General features: G+C 34.8%; 1 protein-coding gene across 2 annotated transcripts in view; it reads left to right on the forward strand.

Annotated features, from left to right (window-relative positions):
• Positions 1-21,399, forward strand: part of CORIN (corin, serine peptidase) — a 132,883-nt gene that overhangs the window by 87,623 nt on the left and 23,861 nt on the right. For both annotated transcript variants that reach the window (XM_035325028.1, XM_035325029.1), the window contains 6 exons: positions 2,540-2,771; positions 8,402-8,547; positions 10,870-10,977; positions 14,984-15,097; positions 17,296-17,406; positions 19,036-19,165. In XM_035325028.1, the coding sequence (XP_035180919.1) occupies positions 2,540-2,771; positions 8,402-8,547; positions 10,870-10,977; positions 14,984-15,097; positions 17,296-17,406; positions 19,036-19,165 (841 nt within the window). The remainder of the gene's footprint in view (positions 1-2,539; positions 2,772-8,401; positions 8,548-10,869; positions 10,978-14,983; positions 15,098-17,295; positions 17,407-19,035; positions 19,166-21,399) is intronic.

Below are 21,399 nucleotides of genomic sequence, written 5' to 3' on the forward strand. Positions count from 1 at the left end.
TTTTCTAAAAACAAACATTAAATAAAAGGTTAATCATTTAATTTTTCTTGCTTGGAATCTCAGATATCTTCATTGAATTATTGCAGTCATTTTCTCCTCTGTGTCTTGCAATTCATGGATATATTATCTCCCGCTAGAAATTGTCCCCCTTGTGGTGAAAAGGAAGCAATTTATCCTGGGACACATACACTAGTTAAGGAGAAATCATATATATTTAGCATAAATGTTTCCTCATCATATTGTGAGCAGCAGTCTGTAATTCTCAGCAAGGGTAATGCATAAGCTGAATTAGACTTCTAGATCATCTCTCTTTTTCCCTTTTCAGTCCAGTAAATATGTAATTGTTTATACAAAATAGAATAGCAAGAGAATTTGGGAGAGACTTTTCTTGTACAACATCTGGAAGTACTATTGTCTTTTTTCATGTTGCTTTTGCTGTAAGACCAGACTTACTTCATCTTCAGTAAGAGATGAGAATTCCCATGGAAAATCTCAGTTTTGACAAAGCAGCATCTTCTGACCCAGATAAGTCTTTTGCTGGAAAATTCCTGGCTAAGCATAGGACACATTTCTCATGTTATACATGTTGAATATAAAGGAAGTTCTCCATATGTGATAATTTCTAATCAGTTTAGGCTGGCTTTGTAATGCAGTTAGAACATATTTAGGACAACAGAACAAATATCTGAAGTGTGTGTGTAAAGACAACAGATCCAGACTCTTTCCAGTGGTATCCAGTGACAGGACAAGACCAAATGGGCACAAACTTAAACACAGGAAGTTCTGTCTGAACATCAAGAAACTCTTTCTGACTGTGTGGGTAACTGGAACAGGTTGCCCTCCCTTCCCAGGGAGGTTGTGCAGTCTTAATCCTTGGAGATATTCAAAAGCCACCTGGACATGGTCCTGGCAAAAACAAACAGTTTTAGGTGGCCCTTCTTGAGCTGGGGGTTGGCCCAGATGGCCTCCAGGGGTCCCTTCCAACCATTCTGTGATTCAGCAAAATATCCCACTTAATTCTGTTGAAACTGTAGCTGGGAGATCTCAGAGTTGCTGTGGGTAGACAATACATCCTCATATCTTGTATAATCTATGATGCTACTGTTTGGAACTAATTCCTGTATAGCAGGTGGAGCAGATTGGGCAATAATAAAAATATGGAGATATTAAAAATGGGCATATCTTGGTTAGTTGGGATAACATGCAACAGATTCTATCCCTTGTTTCCCACCCATTAAATTGTACTTGTATATACTATAAATGGAGCAGCAATATCTCTGGAACCATAAGGATAGATATCACAAGGAAAGATTAATATTTGGGGTACTTAAATTCAGTCAGATGTTCACCTGTAGTATATGTGCTGTTTGTTACACTGGTTGGTGATGTGGGAGATTGGGTGTAAGATTCGAAGTAGTTCTTTTCAAACCTATAATGACACTTTTGCACATAATGTGATAGAAGCTTTCTAAACGCAGTGTGAAAATTGTAATGATATTGAGAACATGTAGAGACCTATCCTACTAGATTTTCTTGTAGAATTCACCTTAGCCACTATAAGTGTGAGGCATAACAAAAGAGAGAAGCATATTTGTATATTTCTCCCCTTTAGTCTTGAATAATATTGTGTTATAAAAAAACTTAGAGCATTGCATGTAATTTTGTGTTCATTTACTTGGGTTTTATCATGGAAAAACTGGTGAACATGTAATATTAATTATGTACACATCAAGAAAAGATGTTTATTTGGAAAAAATCAAAACACAAAAAGGAACTGATCTGAGTAGTGCTGGGTCACTTCCAGCTCAGGATATTTTATGGTACTGTGAAATTCATCATGACGAAAAGGAAATGGATGCTGTATGAGTAGAACTGTTGAAGAACGATGTCTTTGAACAATCTCATTCACTCTAAAGCTGAGACTAAGTGGTTTGAGACAACAGAATTAGTTCATTATTGGCAGGATGCAAGAATTTAGCAGAGGGGACGAGCTGTATCCAAAATGAGCATCATGTTCCTCACATTAGAGAGGTAAATACTGACAGAGATTATAATAGTAAATGTCAGTCCAAGAAATACTGGCCAATTCTGCTGATCAGCTGAACGACTGACTGTTGGATCTTCTTTCAACTTCCTCGCAAAGAGCCAGCTAATCGGATCACACGCTGTGCTGGCAACTGATATTAACAGCTGTCTGGTGGAGAATATTAATCATGTTAAGATGCATTTGCTTCCAGAATAGGCAAATATATACAGTCTTTTGATAACAAAAGCCTTTTTGAATAGTACACATTTTTCAAGAAAACATTTCTCATATTTTATAAGTAAGTAAAATTAAATTTTATTTAGAAATGAAATGTGAAGTAAATACAATGTCATATTGGTCTCAGTACTAAATTGAATTTCAATCTAAATTGAAGATAAATTCTGTACATTATTTTCTATAGTGATGGAAAAAGGAAAAAATATTTCTGACTGCAGATTTGGGAAAAATATTTTTTTTTTTTTAATTTTATTTATTTATTTATTTTTGTGAAAGGTCAGTGTGAACCAATTACTCTGGAACTCTGTATGAACTTGCCTTACAACTACACTAGTTATCCAAACTACCTGGGCCACAGGACTCAGAAGGAAGCCTCTGTCAGCTGGGAGTCTTCTCTCTTCCCAGCCTTGGTTCAGACCAACTGCTACAAGTACCTGATGTTTTTTGCCTGTACAATCTTAGTACCAAAATGTGACCCCAATACAAATCAGCGGATCCCACCTTGCAGGTACTGTATGATACTTCATTTAATTCTTAACTGACTTTGTCTGTCATCCTCATCTTTTTCAATTTTCTGCCTTCACTGAAAATGCCGGAAATTTTGTTTTGAAATTTCATATCAAGAGGTAGAGAATCATATTTTATAAGAGCGTTAAATGCAGGTTATTACACGTGTGTCTAACTTCTCAAAACAAGGAGAGGAACATCAGTTCTATTCATTTTCAAAATGCATAGATGGGGTACTTACATAAAACATTTTATATTGTGTGTTTGATTAGAATTGCAAGACTATAAAGGGTGTTTAAACATAGGATCAATTAATTAGAATCGGAACATAAGCATTTGTAATAGTTCTTTGCATTTATATATCATTTATCTATGCAAAGCCATAGCCAAATCATGTTAACAAAATCTAAGATTTTGATGCATAATTACCTTTCTAACTTAGAGGAGTATCATAAAGTATATGTGACAATTTTGCCAGATCATTCTTTATTATAAACTATCTTATGCTTTTTGCTTGTCAGACTAACTTTTCTGCCATCTTCATCAACTATCATCACTGTACTTTTATGGGTTATGCCTATGTCTGTTCAAAATACACCTATCCTGTAAATATTGTGGCTCTGGCGGCAGCTGTCATGGAAGGTTAGGAGAGCTAATAAACTTGATTAGCAGGCAGATCTGTTTGAGCTATTGCCAGCTAGACCCTTCTCATGCTGTGTTTCTCTCTCTTTTCTTGGGTCTGCCCTGCCCTGAAAGTATTGTGCAATTAACACCTACTGCTCTGAAAGAAAACTGCAATGAAAATTGCAGTACATGTCCTAAGGTTACCTACCATGTAACACTGGTTGACAAATGAATAACTTTTCCTAGTCCAGTGATATACTTAGTGCAAACTGAAACTGAGTCACAAGGAAATTTATTAATATATTGCTTAATTATCCCATAGGGACCTACTAGGAAAATTAGAATATCACATATAAAATAGTGTGAAGTTAGAGTGCAAGCTCAGTTTTGGGCTTGCTTGTTTGAAAAACAAGTCTATATTTTTATTATTAATCTTTTTAAGAAAGCAGTATAACATTAAAAAAATGGTCTTTCTTTAATGTAAAGGGAGAAAAATTAACTTACAGGCTTCAGCAGCTAGTTACATATCTAGCTAACAAATTTTAGGAAGTATCACAATACAGCTGAACTGTAAGAACAGTCTTCAACTTTAAGGAATTGAACAGAAACATGAAGAGGAACTAATAGAAACCATAGAAAATTAAGTCTGAAGTCCCTCTCTGGAAGTCCTGACTTCCATCTCCAGTCAGGACTAATATCACATTTACATCACATAGAATATACAATGTAAATTTTTAAATCCTAGGATTCAAAGCTTTAATTTTATAAATGTTTATATGTTTTGCTCTTATGTTAGGTCACAAGTTGAGAGTGACTTTATGAGGAATGGATACCTTATAGAGGCCCTACTGAGATCTGTAGCACTTCATGTGCTCTTTGGTGGTATAAAAGAAGTAATAAAATAATGTAAGGAAGTATAATTAATTTCATTTACAATTCTCTTTTAGGAATCTTTCAGACACAATGTGTAAGTGTAAAAATATTTTATAAATGAGAACAAATAGACTAATAATACTAATAGACTCTGAGGTAACTGGTAAATGTAGAGCAGAAAAAAATATTTGATATATCAATATAAATATATATCTACTTAACTACAGTTTGAAGATCCTAGAAGGTAGAAGGTTATATTCTGAGTACAGAGAATCTGCAGCTGCCTTTGCAAAACAACTGCCCTCTTGTTCAAGGATAGCTGTAGTTAATTGAGTTAGTTGAACTGGATGTACTTTTATCTTCTGTAAATATGAAATGGAGCTCAGCTAATGCAGTTTTTCTGCACTAAGCTTTTGAAGTGAAAATGCACTTTCCAACCAGGAATTGAAAATTTGTGTTATAATTCTGCATCCATTATAAAAATGTGCCTATCAGAGATTTATTAGATTATTATTATTTCTTCAATACTGGCACACTCTCCTTTTCATTTTAGGAGGTGTTACTCAATAATTTTAATTCTACTTCCTCTGGATAAAACATCTGTCCCTGTTTTGTAAGACTTCGCATTGTCTTTCTGTTACTAGTTTGACTGTCATGCTTTATTTTTGTTAGCTATGAAGGTCTTCCAAGTTTATTCTAAGTAAGGAGCACAGATTAAGAGATTTTTTGAAAGAACTGAACTTGCTGTTATTCAGTTGAACTATCAAGTGTGTTTTCAAATTCTGAGTAGTGTTCTTCATCTCTTATAAGGCACTGGTAATATTAGTCCAGGTCTGGTGAAATAATCTTTGAAGCTAAGCGTGTCCTAGGTTCCCTTTGAAACTATGGAGTTTCACAGATGAAGAACATGTGGAATAAGCCCATAAATTCTTGTATCCTTATAATGACAAGCTATCTTTGCTATGACTTGAATCTTCTCAGCATCTTGCAGAATCTGGAAATGCCGTGTCTCATGACATTCCAATAGGTCTGTCAGTGTGCCTTATTTTGGGAGGATCAGATGTTTCACAGTAAATGCTTTCCTTGTCATGGTAGCCTCTAATAACATGGAAATTACACTACCTGTGTATCTGAGAAGTCTCCAGATGACTTTGTTGTTACAAAACAGTGACAGATATATATGAAGAATTATCCTGGTCAAATCTCATGCCCCTTATGCTTTGGCATCAATTTAGGCATCACATTATTCTATTTGAACTGGGAGGACAAAGAGATATTTTAGTTAAATTACAGAAAATTGCACAATTCTATGCTACATTTTTTTTTTAATCTTCTGTTTACTCCTACCAAGAAGCATGTGATTTCTCTGCTTTGTGGTATGTGCCCTTGTTAATTGATAGCAAGAATTAAAACAATTCGTTTTATTCATAGACAGTAACACAGACATCACAGTTTGTCTGAGATGAGTTTTGACTAAGAAGTAAATAAAAACTTGTTACCTGTGTCCTCAGTATTCTGATATCCCAACTATGAGACTCGGTATGGGAATGTGAGAAAGATTTTAAAACAAAAAAGTTACCAGTTGCTCTTCCAATTGTCATTTTTTTCTAATAGTATTGCAATAGGTTTCAATGTGCCCTTGGATAGGCATTACTCTTTCACCACAGATTGACAACTGGATGGCTTGCAATTGCTTTTGGAAAGGGTCATCTTTGACCAGAGATTTGTATGTAAAGAGAACACATGAAAGACAGAATTGGCTTGAATGTTTCAGCTAATAAAATCGATTTTTTTTTTTAAAGAAGTATTAATCATATTCATGTTGGTTTTTTTTTTTTTTTTTTTTTTGTCATTAGCGACTAAAAATGCTGCCATTCAGAAACTTTAAGTTATGAAATGGTGTGAGTCAACATTTTTGATATTGAGGAGGATCTAAAAGGAAAGAAACAGTCACGTAATTGTAGCATAGTTAATCAATATCAATGCATTCATATCAACCTTTTTTCTTTAGTACCCTGTGTCTCACTTCAGGTGGAAATCCTAGTAGAATTTATCCTCTACTCTGTGTTTAGAAAGCATCAACAGACTAAGAACATGGTGCTTTAGTTGCAAGTAAACTGATGTTTTCTGCTCTGCAGAATATGTGGTAAATAAAATACACAACAATCACAATGTAGTGCAGCACTGAGGTCTTCTGGCTGCTCAGCTCAGTGGTGAATAATCTGGTACAGAAAAACATTGACTCTCCTTCATGTAATCTCCCCAGACAAAATGAAATTTGAGGAGAATAATAATGTGTTGTTTTCTCAAATGAGAATAAAAAAGATCCTTTAATTGATCCTAAATAGATCTGCACACTAGGTTTTGGTCACTCCATTTCTTGAAGCTTACTGCAGGAAAAAAAAAAAGAAAAAGGCCCGTTGATCAAAAGATCTAAGGAAAATGATGAGTGGAATAAAATTCCTTCCATGAAGGGATATTCTGTTCCTAAAAGAAAGATCTGGAATGGTTAATCAATTTAGATAAAAGGCAAGTTAAAAGTGTCACAAGGGAAACTGAAAATAAAATAGATAGGATCCTGCAGCTGAATAATTTTTAACATGTAAGAACAAAGGAGAACTTTCTTTGAAACAGTAGGAGAAAGTGTGAGTGATTATAGGTTTAGAAGATATCACCTAAAAGGTACAATTGAATGACTTGCTGAGTATAGAGACAAGACAGGGCTATGGAGAGGCACCGTAATCTTCAAATAGGTAAAAGTGAGCTGCTCTTAGGAAATACAGGAATTGCTCATGTTCATGGGGGCTGAACCAAGAAACGATAGATTTAAAGTACATTGAGAGAGCTTCAGGCCAGATATAACAAAAATAATAGATATACATATATGAGAATGCTTAATAAGGAAGTATACGAAATCTTACTAAGAACAGCTCATGCAAATAACCTGTCGAGTATGTTGTACGTTTCTGCTTGGGGGGAGAGGTGAAAAGAATGTTGAGAATCTTATTGCTACATTGCATAGTTAATATCCTGCAAAAATGAAAAGCAAAATTTGAAACTGATACCATAGCTGGTTAAGCTGATACCATTAATAGTGATACTACTGAACTCTCTCAAAAAAGAGGCAGTTGAAACGAACGGGAGTTTAAAATACTACAATTATAAGACTGTTATATTGAGCAGCATATCAGCAACGATACCAGGTAAAAGTAGTTGCTAAATATTTAAAATCCTAACAAGGGAATATCATTTTCTATTTGCAAATTTGAGGCATTTGATATTAAGTATTTTGAGAGACAGGATATAAGTGTAGATGGGCTCAACTACTTTTGTGTGGCAGATATAAGTGTAGATGGGCTCAACTACTTTTGTGTGGCAGGTCCTATGCTTCTGTGGTTAAAAAAAAAGGACTATATTCATGCCTGTTTCTAGGTGTGATAGAAGCTTCTGTTGCTCTAACTGAAAATAACTTAAAGACTAAGTTGATCTGTGCTTTGATTTCCCCCAGACTTTAAATTTTATTGGAATCACAGGGAGCTCTTTGCCTTCTTGTTTGTGGGTTTAAATATTTTGTCTTTCTGGAACCGCATTTCCAGAAATGGCTGACCAGAAGTATCTCAGCCCTGTAGTGTTTCTATACTGTATTCACTGTGAGTGTCTGAAATACAGCCAAAATAGTCAGAAACTGCCTGTTCATATAAACCTTAAAATGTCAGAGACACAACTTTCTTCAACACTACCCTGCTCTTCAAATGATGTGTGTAGTGCAGTGGTTTCTGAGGTAGCATTATCAAAAGAGGTAGAAAATAGGGTACAAAATATATTTGGCTTTTTTTTTTGTTTGTTTCTTCCTGACAGAAGATAGTGTTTCTTAGAAAAGGTTTTCTGTCATCTTTACAGAGGAGAGGATAGGTGTAAGTAGTTATATTTGGCTATTATAATTCAGAAAATAGTTTGTATACTGTAATTTAAATTCATGTTTCAACAGTAACAATATATCTTTATATAATCTGATTAACTGATTTTTCCTTGATTTCCATCTATAACTTCAGCAAGGATTACTAGCTCTCGGAACGTGAGAATTTCTAAGACTTTTACTCAGCTATTTTGTTTAACTCCACTTTGTCTCCTCAGGACATTATGTGTACAGTCTAAGGAACGCTGTGAGTCTGTGCTTGGGATTGTAGGTCTGCAGTGGCCGGAGGACACTGACTGCACTCAGTTTCCAGATGAGAACTCAGACAACCAAACTTGTCTAACACCAGATGAAGGTGTAGAAGGTAACTCCTACAAATACACATAACTGGAATTTAAAGATTGTGTTCCCAAAGACACTGATTTGTGTTTTGTTTGTTTGTTTTGTTTTCGTACCTCCCCTTTAAATTATAATATGCCATGTAGGGTTACTTTTTTCGTCAAGTAACTGTGAGAATGATTCCAAATCAGATTGCAGAGTGTTTTGACACCTACAATTTGCATAAAAGAGGATTTTTTTTATAGAAAAAGAAATCTATTTGAAGAAAGGATCAATTACCCTCAATCTTTGAAAATCAGTGTTTGAGATTTGTTGCTATTAACACACCTACGACTTGCTTGCCTGTGTTTAGTGCTTTTACTTCACTTTTTTAACCTACCTAGATTATATAATAATGTTTTTCCAACAGGAGGTAAACTCTTGACAATCTTAAAAACTAAAAAAAGAGAAAAGCTGAGCCCCATGACATCTCTGAGAAAAGCATTTTAATGTTAGTGTCTTTGCCAGCTATTGTTTGTTCTTTTTGTTTGTTTGTTTGTTTGTTTTTGTTTTGTTTTCCTCTTTGGCGATTTATGCATTTATGTATTTTAAGAGAGCTGTGCCAAACCAGCTTCAGAAGCAACTGACAAATTTCAGTTTCCTGAGTTCAACCATACTCTACTCATTGTGGGTGTCAAGATGGAACAAAATAATGGAATTGCCTTAAATGATTCTACGTGTTCTTTGGTTATATATAAAGAGGGTGGCTGTGCAGCTTTCTCATCTGCCAGTGGTCATCTAATGTGAGGTCTGAGGATTCTGACATCTTTTTTTTAATTTATTTTTATTTTTTATTTTTATTTTTATTTTATTTCCTTGCCAAAAATGCCAGTAAAGTTTCTGGGAAAATATTAAAATGGCGTGAGCTAGACTGCCCACAATATACTGATCATGTGTAGTTCTTAGTCTTCTCCTCTCAGTCACCTGTGTGTTGATGACAATCTTTCCACAATCTTTCTTTTGATTTTTCTTAGAGAAAGCAATGGATGAAAGCTAATTGGTCTGTAGTTCATTGAGTGAAGATATATTGGTAATGAGTAGTGAAGCATTCTGAGAAGCCACTGAAGCATATGTAGCAATATGTACCATTTCTTCAAGCAAAGTGCGTTTGCACTTGTATAATTTTGAGAGTTTAATAAGGTGTATAATACCATAGCAATGAAATCCTCTGTCATGGGACTCAGAGAGACAATGAGATAATTTCCTTCTAAAGCGAAGGGCTAATGGAAAGGAATTACCATTATTATAAAGGAGTATGTACGAACATAAAAGCAAATTCTTGACACAACAAGGTGAGATAAAGAAATATAATGTAATTTAATTTTCTGTCTTTCAGTCTTCCTCCCTGTGTTGTTAGATCATTTGACTTTGAAACCTAACGTATAATGCTGATATTTTAAATATACTACAGTATACAGGACTAGTATATTCAATTTCTAGAGTTAAATTCTGTTTACTTATTTAAAAAAATAGAATTTCAAAAATTTTCACTTTAAGTAGACAGAATCTGCCTACTGGGTTGACTCACTGCTTTTTGTTCATCCTAGCATTAAACTAGATAGATAATCCTGGAAAATTAATGTAAAAGGAGATGTTTCTAGTGTTCTTTTAGAAACTGTGTAACTAATAAAGGGGTCTTATCAGAATTGTCTTTGGGTTTGACACGCTTACTACTAAAATGTTATGTTGATTCAATGGCAGATTTCTACTAATAAACACTGCTGCTTAGAATTAGTTTTCCCTGAGAAATTTAAAATCTTATAGAAATGTTTCTGAATAAACATATATAACAAAAAGCATTAAGAATCTTAAGAGCATAAAAATATTAATGATTACAAACTTTCAATGATTTTCCAAATTAATCTATAATTGACAGAGTTACTACAATGTGCTGAATTGTTTAACTTCTTCCAATCAGTGCTGAATACTGCTGGCCAAGAGTGTGCACTGTAAATTTAGTTATTTTCATAATATTATTCTTAAATGATAATTTATTTCTGCTTCATGCAACACCACAGGAGTGAAAAAGGTTGCTAGAAAATGCATGTACACAGTCTAAACATTGTATTTTGGCAATCTGTCATAGTTTAAAATATGACAGAGGATAGCATGTGAGGCAGAGCTCTGGAAAATGTTCCACCCCCTTCACAGTGCAATTGTTAAGAACAATCTTATCTGCTACACAGTTCCAATTTAGTGTTTCAAAAGGCTTCTATTCCTGTCTCAGTGATAAATAAGTAAGTGCTCATGTGATGATTAACCTTTCGGCTTATGGAGTCTTGTTTCTCTCTTTCCTTGTCATTGGCAGAGTGCTCACCCAGTCACTTCAAATGCCGTTCTGGGAGGTGTGTCCTTGCATCCAGAAGATGTGATGGTCAAGCTGACTGTGAGGATGATAGTGATGAAGACAGCTGTGGTAAATAACGGGAGGGTACTCTCCAAACAAAGAATAGCTGAAGCATTAGAAAACATTTTGGTTTTCTTCAGTTAATTCAACCATAGCATGACAGCCTGTGGAGTAAGCTCCATTGTCTGCCAGAAAGATGTAATTGAAAGTGATTTTTTTTTTTTTTTTTTTTTTTTTTAAGACTAGTGGCAGTAAAAATACTTCAGCAAGAATTCTTCTTGATTAAGGTCAATACAATTAAGATTCTGCTAACTATGTTCCAGGATGTTTGAGTATTCATTTAGTAATCAAGATCAGAAATGCTTTAGATTTATTTATTTATTTATTTTGTATTGGTGGAGGTTCTAATGAGGTAGAATGTGGCGGTCTGGCAGTTTAAATCTTGAATTTGTTGATGCAGTTTTAAATGTATATGCAGTAACGTTCTCGTTATGATATATTGACAGAAGATCTGTGCTTACTGAAGTGAATTCTGGTCAACGTCTAGCAATAGATACAAGTATAAAGTAGTAACCACAAAATTTATTCTCCTGTACATTTCAGAGCTAATTTATGGTAGAGGAGCTCTTGACTCTCAGCGTAAGGGCATGTCTTGAGCTTGAGAATAACCAACAAATCTCTTGGTCACTATATGTCCCTTGTATGTGCTGGCAGGAATATTCTGAGAAAGAGAAGGGAGTTTGTACTGTTTCCTTATGTGACTAGGGTGTGGGCTCCATGGAATTCTGCATGTTGTCCTACTATCATGAGAGACTAAAGGAATAATTATAAATCATTATAAAGGATTTGGAGATATGAGTAAAGGATTGGAATGTTCTAAGAGCGTAGGGCTAATGTGTACAGCCTGTTTTGTTTAATAGAGAGCAGGTTAAAAGGTTATGGAAGCAATTAAGGGGGCAACAAAATTGCAGCAATGAAAGATTTTCCACTCTGCTACACAAACACTAAATACTAAAACACTAAAATAAGATCCAACTGCTGAAAGCTGAAGCTAGATTGAAATTAAAGCTTGTCATCTCTATAAAGTTCTACTTTTTGTTTAGGAGCAGGTTGTTTTAATGATTGGAGTAATCAAGGCATTATTTGTCGGTAAGGAGTAATGTATTCTCATTCTCTGGGAGTTTTCAAATCAAGATTGCATTCTGTTTGCTCTTCTGTTCCATTCACCCTCCACCCTCTCACCCCTGCTAAAAGAAGGAAAAAAAAAAAAGATTGTAAAAATAGTGTTTAATTCTAGGTCATTTTGGATTACATGGGCAGAGCTGATGATCAAGGTGACTCTCAGAGTTGATAACCTTTTTACCTTTGAATCAATTGTTTTGAATGCCCTCCCAACCAAACATTCTTTGTTGCCACCTGTTTTAACTCCTTAGAACACTAATTACCATGTGTCTTTTAGGATAATTTTATTCTCCTAGATATTAACATGTGAAATACTGCTCTAAAATATAACATTAATTTTTCCAGTAGATTTCTGTCTGTCTCTATAGTCTAGACAGAATGTCAGTAGCAATCAGCAGAATTCTTATCAGCTTCTATAAATATGGAAAGCTGTATCTGCTAGGTAATTACAGCTGTCAGTGACATTACATTGACCAGGGGTAATGCTGCTGCTGAAGAACAGGCAGTCCTTGTAGAGCTCCAGAAGTAACAGCTTCTGAGTCATTTATGTTCCATGTGTGCAGAACAAAATCAAAACCTGTTGAACTTCCTATGTGTAAATGATGAGCTTGCATTTTCTAAGCTTTATCCTTTTGAAAATGTTTTATGCTATTAAATAACAGTCAGCAAACATTTAAATTAAAAAAATTGAAGCATCTTTACAGGACAGTCAAAGCTCTGTTAGGTTTCACAGTGCAGAGAGGAGGAGGCTGGAAGAGACCAGCTGCAGTATTTGGATAATCAAGCTATTGTTTCCAAAAATATAAGATAGAACCATCCAAAGGGAATAAGGTATATATTGGCCATGCAGAGTAGGTCTGTAACCCCTGTCTGCACTGTGAGAGAAAAGTGTGGTGGTCTTAATAATGTGAAACCCTATCTCTTGTCAAAACATACTTTTGAGATGGGAGTACTGTATATGTATATATGGATGTGAGTACTGTAAATATGGATGAGTTGTCTGACCTCCATTTTCATTTCCGTTTCATTATCATTAAATTAAAAATGTATGTTATCCAAATATATGGAAGAGCATTAAGAATACTCTAAATGGTAGATGGCCTTCTTCCAACAAAACAGTATATTTGAACACTGAATTCAGTATGTAATTAATTTTTCCTAGGGAGTTGTCTTTGTGTTTGCCTATGTTACCCTCAAAGATGAATTTTGGAGAGTAATGGAACATTTCACAATATAACACTATAATGTGTGATGAAGGGAAAAAGCAAATATGAATTTAATTAATTGTAAACACTTCAGCTAAAAAATTGTGAAGTTCATAAATTAGATTTTTTTAAAGTTTTTTTTTAATTTTATTTTCATATCAAGTTCCTAACATTACTGACATTCTTTGTTCTTTATTAGAGTAATGGCTTTGTTTGGTTTCAATTATTTTTTCATTAATAGTTATCAAAAATACTGTCCAGAAGGAGACCTGGAAAATGACCATACCCATACCTTTGATCGTGTGGAATTTTGTGGGTTCAAGACTTTATTTCTGTGTGTTTATTTTTTTTTTTTCCACATGGTTTATTCAATCTAAACAAATTAAGCACTCTGTACATCCAGTTACAGTTAAACCTGATTAGATTTTTCTAGTAATCATATGAGCTAGTAGTGATTCTCTGGTTCGTGTTTGTAAAATAATCACTTCTGAAATAACATTATGAAACAACTTATCACTTATTAACTGCTGATATGTGCTGCTGCTGTTCCAGGTCCAAGAAAATAGAGGTGCTGCTTCAAATACACTGTGTGAGGAGAGATCCAAACTATTTGTGTGTGGGCATCAGGGCTGTCACCTGAATTTGAGCTTGGATTAAAATGAAAGCTAGTATTGTCAGCTGTAGAACGGGCCAAACAAGGCAATCAAACTACCCATTTTATTTAGGAGTTTTTATGGCTTTCTCTAAAATCTGAATGTCAGATGTGCAGGACATTGACATTAGTACATCAAAGTATTCTGTTAAACGGGTATCACAGCAGCGTGCTTTATTAGTTGATAAAAGCAAGTAAAGAAATAAAAGATTTTTTTATTATTATTATTATTTTTTTTTTTCCTAAAAGGTACATTAGGCCATTCTTAATGTCATGTAGTTATGTAATGTCATGTAGGAATTTTATTGTCAAAGCGCTTTGACACAGTTTTATGAATATTCCTCTTGAAATCGATGTGGCTGGTTTGCAGGACTTTGAAGAGGCAGTAATGTTGTGTGTTCCCTGCATAACAATGACTCTGGAAGATGTATACGTCTATAGGGGCTTTCTATTATTTTCAAACTGGCTTAGTCACAAATTATGAAACCAAGAAAAGTGTTCATGCTCAAACCTTGGAGTATCTCTCTACCTTTCGTTATGATCTGCAATAGTGTCTGTATCAGCACTACCAAAACTTCATATTTCTACACTATTTCATATAGTATGCTTTTAAAGGACATACCACAGACTTCAAGATTATAAATGTTTATACATCAAATGAAAATACCTTTCCATTTCAACTTAATTTGTATATGTTTACATTTACATTTATTATATATATAGTAAATGCATTTGAAGAGTGGTGGTTTATGGGGCTTGAGAAAACTGAGCTAATGCCTAAATCATTATTTATAGCATGTGTAGCACAATATGGATTACTCTTTGATAAGCACTGAAGTGTGATGTATTTTATAACCATTTAACAAGTATGCACTGTGACAATCTTACTTTCATGTCTTCATTAGTAACTATTGTTGGTAACTCTTAAAGTTAATAGCACAACTATTTCGGATCTTTCAAGATTATTATGAAGGAAAAAAACAGTTGATTTTATGTTGCATGCAAATATTTCAAAACTGCGATTCTCTACCACCAGGCTGTGGAGAAAGGGGTCTTTGGGAGTGTCCTTTGAAGAAGCTGTGCATCAAACACACGATGATCTGTGATGGTTTCCCAGACTGCCCTGACATGATGGATGAAAAGAACTGCTGTAAGGGTTTATGCAGTTTGTTAATCCTGTAAAGGGCTGATCACGTATTTGGGATCTGCTGGAGCTGCCCTGTCTGTTTCCAAAACACAGCTGACTACTGGGGTGAGAAGAGCTGGAATACCTGTGAACAGCAGCTGCTTTGCAGGCTCCCACTCTGCACATGAAGCCAGGAGTGCATGTTGTGAAATGTTAGCTTCACTTTCATGACTGTATTAGTGGCACCCTGAATTGTCTTCTTCTTGAGAAAACCAGATAGTGTTTTCTCAAAGACATAAACTGGGAAAAACATACTGAGTTGAGATTCAGCCTACACAAGAAAGAAGAGATGCTTAGTAAAGTTGGTTGAAAGTCAAAATTTTACTTCTCTTGCTGATCCTAATATTTCAGCACTTTTGCTGGGATTGTAGGATATAATTTTACCAAAAAAAAAAAAAAAAAAAAGGCAAACAAAATTTTTTTCCTGATCCTGAGCCTCTGGAGTTCGGTTGGCAGAGATAGGATGGTGGGCATATTTTATGTGCTATGTGGAGCAGATGTATATATTTGCCAAAATGATTGACAGCCTGAATATATCACTGGATATGAGGCTGCTTTTCTTTGAGAAAAGGCAGCTCACAGAACTTTTCTTAATTTGCTGTTCACTGTGAAGATTATGCCAGTTGTCTTCTAAGCTGTCTGTGTGCTGCCATCTAAAAAATGGAAGGAGGTTTTAAAAACCCTCTACCATTTCCAGCCAGGTTATATACAACTAATCTTCTCTTATAGAAAGCACATCACCACTTCATTTTTTTCTGGCTTTCATGTGAAAGTTGATGTAAGCTCTGTAGTTTTGGGTGCTTTTAGACCTAGACAGTGAGAAACCCTGTAGACCAAAGGAACAAGCCATACTGTCTTAGAAAAGCTGGGAGACTAGCTGCACAGCACATACATCTTTTACGAGTTAAATAGTTAATAGTTTATGAGTTAAACAGTCTTTAACATACTGTTCTCACAAGCTGGGAAACATATAAAGTGATTTGCTCATGATCACTCATTACGGTCATAGCAGAGAAAAAGATTCTCCAAGAGCTAAAGTTAAACTAATCTATAATCATCAGGCTATATTTCCTCTCTGCTATCATGTCAGAACTTGAATAGTCCAAAACGGTAGCAGGGTTTCCTCAGCTGAGGGCTTCCTGGTTTTCAAATATGCTGTCTCTGGAAGGCAGTGTTAGAGAACTTTTTCTAGTTTTTCATGCTTTATGCTGGAGCCAAAAAGATCCCTTATGTCATAGTAAGCAGCATTGGATACTATACCTATATGGTTTTCACTGTGGATTCCTTTTTTTTTTTTTTTTTTTTTTTTTTTTTTTGCATTAGTGTTGCAAAGAAATGCTTGGTTTGTATGGCAATATAGACACTATACAACAGCCAGACTGAATGCATCTTTCTTCCATGCACTCTATTCTCCCCTCCCCCCAGCTTAAAATTCTGTGGTGATGAGGTTTACATAGAAGCTGGAGAGAAGTGTGTTAATGAGGAAGGTGCTGTAATGCTAAACACCTGCCTTTTGGGAGAGGATTTGCTGTGTTTGGAGGAAAGCTTAAAGTCACTTCAGGATCTAAGTACTTGTGGTTCCTGGTTCCTGCACTGGATGGAGATTCAGGAAGTCCCTGTCCAATGCTGCCAGCTGGAAACCTGCCATAGACTGGAGGAAGTCTGAATGTACATCTCATGTCTCAAGTGGGGTTAAAAATAATCCCACAATTTTAAATGGCAAGTAGAGTCTGAAAGTGAATGTGGAGTTGCTGTGGATTAAAGAAAATATATTTGTGTTACAGTAAAATAACTTTTTCAAAGAACATGAAGAAATAAAACAAATTTGGGGCAGTAAGAAGCAAGGAACACCACATGTTTACTTAAAGCTTGTGAGAGGCTTAGACTACTTTCATATGACAAAAGATATAAAGTAAATAAAAATCATTTGAAACATACACCACAGATCTTGCCATTTCCAGACATCTTTCCTCCCCTTTGGGTTGTGGTGCCCTCTGCAACTATGTGGTGGTGTCCATTCTGAGTTTTGTCACAAATATGTCTCGCTTGCTCTTTAAGTCTGTGTCTACCTTCTCCCTCCTTCACCTTTTTTTCCAGTCTCAATGTGCGTTACATGCTAATCATCTCTTTCTCCACGTGAACTGTGTTTTTCTTCCTTGCAGCATTTTGTGGGGAGCATGAGCTTGAGTGTGCCAACCATGAATGTGTGCCACGTGAGCTCTGGTGTGATGGACAAGCAGACTGCAGTGACAGCTCCGATGAATGGGACTGTGGTAAGTTTCTGTTGTGGTGCACTCTGACTGAAAGTGATGTTTTGGTGATGGCAACACTAATGGTAATAATCAATGGTGATTTGATTTAGAATATAATTGCAGTGGTAGAGAAATTCTCCTTTATTACCAAGACAGATTGGGTTGAGGTTGGTGAAGCATGCAAGAAAGTGGGCAAAAAAGAAAGGAAAGGCTCAGTGTTAGGTGTCACAGTGCAAAGGTACAAGAGAAGTGACAAGGCAGATAACTTCTGAATGAAGTATAAAATCTGGAAAGTGCTGTGGACAGAGAAGATTTTGGACAAAACTTCTAAGCCCTGATTCTGTACTCACAAAATTCAGTGTGACATTCCCACTGAATGCAATGGTGCAGAAGAAGAAATAATGAGAATCTAGTTCTTGTAGGTCCCTTTGCAGATCTCTGTTTAGAGATCTGTAGAATAATGTAACCTGCCAATGCTAACCTTATAGAGAGTAGGCCTCATGTTTTATGTGTAGAACTCTCCAAGCATTATTCTTTACATAAAAATTAAGGTGTATTTCAACAGAACAAAACAACAACAACAAAAAAAGAAAAGAAGCAGATTGGATACCAGTAACTCTGAAATTTCACTGAGTTAACAATTATTTGTGTACATGACAGTAGTTTATATTACTAAGTTTTGAGATGCTTTGTATGTTATTTTAAATATAGAAAAGAAGGTATGCCATGGCTTATAGAAACACATAAATTTAGTATTAATATTGAAGTAAATTGTATAAGCATTTAAAAATACTTATCATTAGCATTAATAAACAATAAAATTTAATGAAACCTATGTGAGAAAGAAGAAATGTTCTAGAACTACATATCTGAAAAGTTATAATCTAAGATGTAATACATACTTTGCTTGGGAAAAAGGGGAGGGAAGCAAAAGCATCTTCAGCATATAGCAGAAATGCTTAATGGCTGTATTAAGATTATTAATCTCCAGGCAAAAGACAGTAGAACAATTTACCAAAATCCACATGCATTGGGGGAAAAAGGCATACAACTCCTCGATCTTTTGAGGAATCCTAGAAAGGGAAGGGATATTATGCATTTTGGGCCATTTTGAGTTACTTTTTAAGTGTGATAAGAGCAATTCACACCTTTCAAACATAGATTAGGAGAGAAGTAATGGTCATAATATTTCTTGTAGAAAGTAGCTATTTTTCATTTCTTGAATTAGAGCCCCATATTGTTAAACAGGAGCAATGCATGTTACTGAGGTCAAATGATGGTATCACTTCTATGTCAAGCAGCATTTATCCCTCAAGCTACCTTAGTAATTTCAGCTGAGCTATTTGTTGGGTAAAATATCATTTAACAAGATTAAGACTTTCAGAAACCCATGTTAACCTGTACTGGTGAGTCAAGAGTATCCTGATTTATTCTAATCTTCAAGATGTCTGTTGTTTAGTGTCACATGTCATTGTTATCAAGATTCTCACAGCTGTGGTTGCCTTGATTTTAAATCACATAACTATTGAGCATATAAAGTCAGCACAAGTGCCAGCATCATGGGAGAATATATCTGTGGGTTTTCGGTGTGCCATATATAAAAATAACCATGTGAAATAATAGTAAAGTTATTTTTCTTTTTCTTCACAGTTACCCTGTCTAAAAACATGAATTCCTTGATGTTTCTGACCGTTCACAGGTCAGCTGCTGATAACCATGTTTGTGCTGATGAGTGGCAAGAAAATTTGAGTCAACTGGCCTGCAATCAAATGGGTTTAGGGTAAGGTCAGTAGTTTGTAGCACTGGTGAATTTCTTAGTACAATGGGAGTGATGGAGTTAAATGTGAACGATCATTGATCCCTGTGACCCATGCAATGGCAGACCTAGTGTGGAAATACTTAATATAAGGAAAAGAAGTAGTGAAATTTTGTCATGTCATGAAATATGACAGAAACAAAAGCTGGTTAAAATCTAGGCGTTTTCACCATTTTGTAAGCACTGCATGATTGTTAAAAGAGTCTGTTGAAAATATAATGTCTTGCCAACCCTCAATGTTTGAACTTGCAGTTATTTCCGAGGCTCAGAATTGTTTGGAAGTGTGTTACTCTGTATCTCCCTAAAGAATTAATACAGACTTGTTTTATGAAACAGGAAAATTTCTCTGGGTTCTGCAAGAAATACAGTGAGATAGGCAACCAGATACATTTAATTTAGGTATCTCTGAACAGCGAGTTGGAAATGATAGAGTTTTCTCTGTGGGTCTTGGGGGAAAAATATATTCATCTTTCTTATTTATCATCTGCTTGACATCCAAAGCTGTCTTCTACTAAGAAAAGACAAGCCTGATGGTATAGGAGGATATCTTTTGCCAGGGTTAGATCACCAAATTGGATTAAGAAATCTCTTTTCTATCCACCTTTTACATTCAATATTATTCTTTGTCCCTTTCTCGGAAAACAGAGGAGGATTAAGACCCTTTACAGTGTCTGCACTTATTCTACTCTGTTCTACTTATTCTACCTTGCACTGCATGGATGCTTAACATCATTTCTAACAGATGCCCCTGAATTCAAGACCACCTGCACTGAACAGAGTGCCTGCCATTCTAACACCCAGTAATTCTGTATTGCTCTAACTGATTTAGTATATCTAAATAATATTGACATTATCTTTATGCTTTACCTTCATATAACTTCATAATAAGCTTAAGCTCCTTTGGTACCTTCAAAAACAGTTAATTGCTTTTGGAACTATTTGTTATCTAAAAATAAGCTGATAATATTTATATCTTTTTTTTTTTTTTTTTCCTTTTTATTTCTTGATATCTTGGTCTCAAAACCTTAATATAAAATATTCTTAATTTTCTTATAGTGCTTAAAATGAGAAGACTAATAATAATTTTTCTAAAAATTCTTTTTGGTGATAGGTGATTATGTGAAGTGCAGTGGGAATTTTCGGTTCAGATATGAAGTCTACAGCTTCGGTCTGATTTTAATATTCAATTTTAATTCTTCCTTCTGATAGTTCAGAAAACCAAAGTAGTGTTTGTCTTTCCCTTTCTTTGTGCCTGATTTTGTCAGTCATCTGAAGCCTGATTTTCTTGGCTGTTCTCCATGTTTGTGGGAACTGGCATTGCTGAAAATACAGTAGATTAGTTTTGAAGAAGGTCAGTAAGAAAAACATAGGTTGTAATGCATACACCAAAAGTAATGTTGTAAAGGAGTGAGTAAATATAGTTAGTTAACTCTTCTTTTAACATTGCATGAGGGTTCAGTGAACATGTCCCAGAATATTTGTCTATGTAGTGAAGGGAGAAGATTTAATACTACATTAACGATAATAATAATAATTCATGTCAATGTAAAATCTGATCTAATGCCATAGATTGCATCTCTTAGCCATTACGTTCTGCATGATTTATTTGACTTAAGATGGCAAAAAAGGCTGAATGTGATGTTGATACCGCTTGCGTATTTAATAAGTTATTTCCAGTCACCACTTAGGTTACAGGTAAATTGGACTGCATGTTATGTAGAGCACAAATACAGATCAAAGAAATTCCTTTTTATCAGTTAAGATATATATATATATATATATATACATATATATATATATATATATATTAATTAAGATAACATATTTTAAGCAATGCTTTACTTCAGTTATTCCCAATAGGAAATATTTCAGCTAATTAAAGATGTGAATATAAAAAATTTGTCCATATAGTGCCACAGTGCAGAAATCACCAGTTGTGTGGTTATGCAAATTTCTTTAATAATGACTTATGATTATACTTGATTTAATAGTTCTCTTTTTATTCTTAGAGAAAAACAGTTCAAAGTTGAGACTTATTAATAACTCAGACCTGGAATTGCAATGAATGGTGTCATATGGTATTGTTATTTTCTATATAAATCTGCAACATATTGTTCATAGCTGTGTCTGGTGTTTTCCCAAATGATGAACCTCAATTGCAATATAATATTGTTATGTTTAAAATATGAAAGTAATGT

This window comes from Oxyura jamaicensis, chromosome 4 (assembly GCF_011077185.1).
Source record: "Oxyura jamaicensis isolate SHBP4307 breed ruddy duck chromosome 4, BPBGC_Ojam_1.0, whole genome shotgun sequence".
Taxonomy (NCBI): domain Eukaryota; kingdom Metazoa; phylum Chordata; class Aves; order Anseriformes; family Anatidae; genus Oxyura; species Oxyura jamaicensis.